General features: G+C 38.3%; 1 protein-coding gene across 1 annotated transcript; it reads left to right on the top strand.

The window, feature by feature from the left end:
- Nucleotides 1-2,181: 2,181 nt before the first annotated feature.
- On the top strand, nt 2,182-6,726 carry LOC122090857. The gene is made up of 5 exons (XM_042660591.1): nt 2,182-2,591; nt 3,994-4,290; nt 4,867-5,085; nt 5,481-5,609; nt 6,374-6,726. Exons 1-5 carry the CDS (start codon nt 2,337-2,339, stop codon nt 6,572-6,574), a joined length of 1,101 nt encoding a protein of 366 aa, XP_042516525.1. The 5' UTR covers nt 2,182-2,336; the 3' UTR covers nt 6,575-6,726.
- The last annotated feature ends 220 nt before the right edge of the window (nt 6,727-6,946 follow it).

Genomic DNA, 6,946 nt, shown 5'->3' with positions numbered 1-6,946 from the left:
TTGTCGGTGGAGAACAAAGAAAGCCAATGTCATTCTTTACATACTTCTCCTTCTCGATTTCGTTGAAAGATGGTGATCGTCTTGCTTTTGTCGTTCTTCTGACTAGTTTTCCTCCGGATTTGTTTGATGGTTTTTTTTTTTTTTTCAGCAAAACATAAATCCAGTTATCTCTAGACCAAAGTAAATCAACAGTGTATAATAAACACCCTTCAAATAGTTTATTTAAAATCCAACACTAGTAATCAAACTGTATGTCAAACACTCATTCAAGGAACAAGGTTGTCACCAAGCGACAATGAGGCCAGTTGGTCAGTTGGACTGCTTGATCCAAGACTTAAGCAAATGCAAGACCTTTGTCTGGTCCATCTCCAGCAGCATTCCTGTCACTTTAGCCACCATTTCATGCTCAAGTTGATCAACTAGTGGGTACAGACTTTCACCCAACATTGTCCCCTTTTGTCCATGTGTTGCATTTGCCAGGCAGAAGCCAAAGCACTCATAGGAATAGGCTATGACATTGTAGAGGGTACTGAACATTTCTTAGAAACTCCATTTTGTATATTGATGAAATAAGACGATCCTTTGAATATTTAGAAATAGAGGATTTCACCATTTCTAAGCATTTCCTCCACTCGTTCTCAAATCAGATATAAATAAACGATCCCAAAAAAATTCCTGAAGAGCGTGATAGTACACGAAGGAGAAAAAACCACGACAAAAGCCAAAAGAAAACAACAACGATTCTCGAACACAAGCAAAGAATTCTTACTTCCAAGCAAAATTCTTGTCTGCACCAATGAAACACAATCAAGATCCGTTAAAGAAAACAAACCATTAAAGAGAAACTAAGTCGCTTTCTCCATTACAAGCATAGATTTGGCTCATTCTTGTGAGGAATCACAACTTTTTCCTTTGCAACAAAACTAATAATTAGGGCTTCGAGTCTCTCTGCTTCACTCTCTCTCTCTCTCTTTCTCTCTCACACACACACAGACTTTTCAGCACTACATCACAGTTGGCAGCCTTCTCCTTCACTGTGCATTCGCAGCCGCTGTAGATGCAGGAAGGGGTTGCAGTCGCCAATCTAAAAAGGGAGATCAATCTTCTCCGACGTTTTCAATTGATTTTGGGAATTAAACTTTTAAGGGCAATTTTCGTACTCCCTTATTTTTAACGGTAAAATGGTATTTAGAAAAAATATGAACTGCTGATGTCAGCATTATGGGTATATTCTGTAACACTAACCGACAGTAGGGGGTCCGAGTCCAATTTGGTGAAAAAGAGGGGGTGTCCCTCCAATATTGGCATTCTCTAGGGGGTGGCGCTGTAAATTATTATTATTATTATTTTTTTCAAATATACCCCTCTTCACTTTTATAATGACAGAAAGTAAGATAGATGTTAGATACTCATATGTATGATCAGGTGATCGTAGAGAGTGAATCAGATTCTCGTATATTCAAAATCCACATAAGGAAATACTTTGTGGTGGATATCATGTGTGGGATCAAAACCATATAAAAATGCTTATCTGATCCACACTCGTGGAAGATCAGCCTGTTATCCCTCGAGTAACTTTTATCCGTTGAGCAACGGTCTTTCACTCGACACCATTGGATCACTAAAGTTGATTTTCATCCCTATTTGATGGGTGGATCTTGCAGTCAAGCTCTCTTCTGTCTTTACACTCAAGAGTTAATTTCCATCCGATTTAAGGAAATTTTTGCATACCTCCATTACCCTAATATGTGCGGCAACGGATCCAAACTCCCGGCACAAATACAATTGATGAAAGAATTCATTTAATTAATTACTGTGGCCGGCTATTTAGAAAAAAATACGATAGGTATGGACCATGGATGATATCAAACAAACAATAGACGGAAAGAAAACCAGACGATTGTGTAATCTACTAATCTTTATAGGACGAAACGTAACCGCCCCCACCCCCCTCCCCACGTGTCACAAGACTCACAACCACATATCGATTGGTGGCCTTTTGCATTTTTTTCCTACCTCCGTTTGTCCACCACCTTTCTCTTTTTCTCACCGTCACAGTCACATTAAAACATGCCAGAAGAGGAGAGAGAGAGAGATTTAGGTCCTAGCCAAAAGAGGGAGAAAGTAAAAAAAAAAAAAAAAAAGAAGAAAAGAAAAGAAAGAAAGAAAGAAAGAAAGAAGACTAGGAGAACAAAGCAAAAGAACCCATCTTTTTTTAAGGACTTTTCTTCAATCTTCAAGAGACGCTCTGTGTGTGTCTATATATATAGATAGAGTCGGGAACCCAAATGAGAACAGGGTAAAGAGATTAAAAAGGAGAAAGAAAAGAGTCTCTCATGGCGAGTGGGACGGTGATGGAGAAAAGCGGAGGAGGTGAAGCGGAGGTGTTAGACGGTTCTGATATAATGAAATTAGTTGGGAACGAGAAAGTATTCAGTAATTATGTGAATCATAAATTCGAGGAACTCGATCGAGATAGAGATGGTAAGCTCTCTGTGAAGGAGCTCCAACCTGCTGTAGCTGACATTGGTGTTGCTCTTGGCCTTCCTGCTCAGGGAACTTCTCCTGATTCTGATCATATCTACTCTGAGGTATATCTAAGCTAACCCTACTCTTCTTTTAATTCCTCTTTGATCTCTCTCTCTCTCTCTCTCTGGTCTTTTATGATCTTTCTCAAAAAATTATAATACTCTGTTTGGTTGATTCTGATTTCTTGCTATTTATATGATTCTGTTACTTTTGTTTCTAGAATTTAGATAGTGTAAAGGTGTATTTAATTAAAAAATCATTATCTCTCCACGTTTTTAAACTGTTCTTTTATTTTTATTTTTGGTAAACAACTGTTCTTCTATTATTGTTTTCATATGCGTTGTGTCATGAACAACCTAAAAAATTTGGCTTTTGTTACTGAACTTGTGAAATGCCCTGTTTTATATATATATATATATATATATATATATATATATATCACATACGGTGTCATCTGGATCGATACCAGCCTTGATCGATCCCAGCCCTGATCGGACAGATTTATCCTTGATCTTCATTTTAAAAAGAAAAAAATAATTTTTAACCCTTTTACCTTTGATTCAAATTTTATTGATTCAATGACAATTCAGTATTATCCCAACTTAAATGGGGTTGATTACATATACCATTGTTTTCAATCACCTCTATACGAGGTTATACTTAATTCAAGGTCTAAGCAATGCATGTCTTTTCTCATCATTTCTCCAGGATCATTTTAGGTTTGCCTTTTGTTATTTTAGTTTTTGCAATCTGAATCAAATCATTGATCTACACTAGAGCCATCCAAAGGCCTTGCTTGAACATGGTCATACCATTTAAATGATTTTCTTATAGCTTATCATGTATTGAAATTTTGATAACCTAATTTAAACCAATTATGACGCAAAAATATCTCATTTTTTTTTTCCTTTTATTGTAAACCAGAAATTGGCCATTTTTTTTTACTGAGATCCTTCCGACTATACAAAATGAAGAGATATGATCAGGCTAGAGGATGCCCTGAACAAACATAGTAAATTTGGCCACTCTATAAGGTCTCCCATCACATGGGCACTTTCCTTGTAATTTCAACCCTTCATCTCCATGCATATTTGGAGATTCATAACAGTGCAAGCTTAGGGACGAGAAAACCTATGGGGTCAGACTATTAGAATTTGAACTTACAATTTTTATTTTTTATTTTTTGGAAAGGATGCTCCATAGTAGTGATCATAGCCCCGAGGTCACATCCCCATACGACAAGCAGTGCTTCTGGCCAATGAGCAGCAGTGGGGTGTGCCAACTCAAATACACAACTAGTCAACCCGAATGGGGATAGGGCAAGGGCTTCCTTCCACTAGGCTACCAACCCCGTTGGCATTTGAACTTCTAGATTAGGAGGAAACAAAGTTGTATAAAATATGATAGTAGGTCCAATTCACCCAATATTGACTGAACAATGGTTTTTGTTGGTGATGCCTGAAGGTTTTGCAAGAGTTCACTCATGGTAAACAAGAGACTGTGAGCAAGACCGAGTTCAAAGAAGTGCTTTCAGATATTCTACTAGGAATGGCTGCTGGGTTAAAGCGAGACCCAGTTGTGATCCTCAGGATCAATGGTGAGGACCTTGAAGAATTCATCAATAGCCCAAGATTTGAACCAGAGATTGCCTCTATATTCTCCCAGATTGAAACAGTTGGTGGATCACTACGTAATTACATTATAAAGGCTTTGGAGCTGATCACAGTTGATCATGGAATGCCACCTTCCACAGATTCTTGGGTACACTCTTTATCTTCATAACAGTTTCTATTCCAATAGTAGTTGGTTTAATTGATAATGTTAATCTCATACATATCCAGAAAGAGTGATGGGTGATTAAGAAGGCTTGTGGTCTAGTAATTCATCTAAACAATTGGGTTCAAAGCTAGAGATGTAAATGGATCGAATATGGATTGGATGAAATTGGGTCTAGATATTTCTTGACTAGATACGGATGCGAATTGAATCCAGATTTTTGACTATCCGTTTACATCTCGAATTTGATTAATCTAGACCTTCCTCCTTAGCAGATATGAAGAATCGCTCTCAATCCATGTCTCTCAGTTGTCTTAGATCTTTTCCTCATTCTCTAACACTTGTAGAATCTCTAAGAACCCTCAATATCATTAGCTACTTAATTTTTAATTCTTGATTGATAGTTATTCGAATCAGATAGATTATGTTCAAGATTATTCAAATTAGAACCCAAATGCCATTAACCGTTTACAGATATCTTTAATCGAATATGGATGCGAATCAAATTTAAATTTTCGATTATATCCTTGCTCAAAGCTTATAATTTTTTACTCCGTTTAGGTTGCTACCAACATTGTGGAACCAGCTCTCCAATCATACCCAATACAGGATCAGGAAGGAAGTGTTTCTCAAGAGACCTTCATAGAAGAATTCAAGAAGGTAGCTGAGATTCTAGCTCAACGTCTCAAAGAGCAGCCAGTCATCGTCGCACACACCGAAAACATCTTTAATGGGAGCAGCATCAAAAGGTTATTAACTAACAAATTCGAATTGGATAAGGTGAGCAACTTAGTCCCGGCATTTGATCTCTCTTGTGCTGCATTAATTAGATGTTTTCGGAAGAAGATTGGAAAGAGAGAACATTTTCAAAAGAATTTAGATCATGCACTTTGGTTTTAAGAATCAGTATCGGATTAACTTTATTGATTGATCCATATCGGTATTAGCAGAGGCCAATAACGTATCAGTGTAATGATCCTTGGTAGAATAAAATGGTTCGGGATAATATCATTCGATACGGGTTGACCCGGCATCGCAATACCCGATATTTAACTTTCTACTTTAGATCAGATTGTCTTGTCTAACGATTTGGTTCCTATTGAGTTTTCTTCTTCATTTCCAATTTTCTAGTGCAGTGCAGGGAAATAACCTATAGTGTGTTTGATGGTTTACAGTCGTTGGATGCAGCAGTGAGGGACCTACCAAAAGATCGACACCACAAAGTCTCCAAGGAGTATCTACGTGTTACGTTGGATATGCTGGCCCCAGCAGCTGGTTTGCCTCCTTATGGTGCCCTACCTCAGGTATCCATCCATTCTTCCTCCTGCCTCATCAGTAATCACCTTATGGTGTCCTTGCTCAGGGGAGGGGTTCCCTAAAAGGCAGCATGGCACCTTATGGGTTTTTTCCTCCATGAATTGGCCGTAGCTAATCATTGAGAATTGGGGTCGGTGACTGCCGAATCTGATATGAGTTGGGCAATTCGTGGATCTGATTCCTGATTCTTGAAAACCTGGTGAGACCAAATTTCAACAGCATGGGTAGAGGAGATTAGAGGAGAAAGAGTGTCGAGGAGGAGAGAATGTGAGAGGGGCTTACAAGGATATCCAATAACGGAATGGGATCCTCTCCAACGATTCTCCCTCCTAACATGGACGACAGGCTGCGTGCACTTAGGTGTTGGGTTGCGTGCATGTGAGAGGTTAGAGAGGTGAACGGATCAGGTTCATGTACGAGAACATTTTCGTACGTCCTTGGTCCGTGGATTTAGAATCTATGAAATGAAGAGAGAGAAAATTGATTCAAAATCCACGGATCAGGTACGTTCTCGTACATGAACCTGAACGGCACCCGTTAGAGAGGATCTAAATCCGAAGGACTTGTATGGGCCGAATTTTGGGCTTCTGTTTTTTTTAAAGGGTAGAATTTATGGCTTGGCCACACGATATTCCCATTGGGCCAATTAGTACATGGGCTTTTAATTCACAGCACAACTAATTGCACTGTTTACCCAGTGTGGAGTATGAAGATGATGAATGTTGGTTTCCTCATTTGTATTATATTGCAGATGGACAAGGTTATAAATGAGGCATTAACTATGGTGAGTGCTGATGATGGGAAGGCAGTTCCAGAGGAAGAATTCAAAAAACTCATAACAGAGATCCTTGGAAGTCTTATGTTACAATTAGAAGGCTATTCCATTTCGGTTTCTTCGAATTCGGTCGTGCATGAGCCTCTTTCCAGTACTTCTTCGGCATTGTTACCCTAATCGTCATCTTAAATGTCTATTTTTAGGAGACGATAAAGAAGTTTAACTACTGTCAAGTACTTAGAACGTATAGTTACAGTAATGTAATTCACTTGGGTCTGTTCCTAGGATGGATATGTTTTCCAGGTACAAATGTTGTGACAGTTATGCAATCTGTTCATCTTTCCCTCTTAACTGTCCAAAGAGAAAAAAAAAAAGGGGTGGGGGAGGGGGGAACTATCATCAAATGGTGGGTGGAGGGAAACCTTTAGAGGAGAGATTAAAAAAAATAATAGAAAATGCAATATGAGAGGGTATAGAATCTGTAGATTACAGTGTACAATATTTTTCTTTATTATAAAATAAAATAAGTGAAACAAAAAGCTTAAAAGG

Source organism: Macadamia integrifolia, chromosome 10 (genome assembly GCF_013358625.1).
Source record: "Macadamia integrifolia cultivar HAES 741 chromosome 10, SCU_Mint_v3, whole genome shotgun sequence".
Classification (NCBI taxonomy): Eukaryota; Viridiplantae; Streptophyta; class Magnoliopsida; order Proteales; family Proteaceae; genus Macadamia; species Macadamia integrifolia.
Note: the sequence above shows the minus strand (reverse complement) of the source record. Positions and strands in the feature narration are given on the sequence as shown.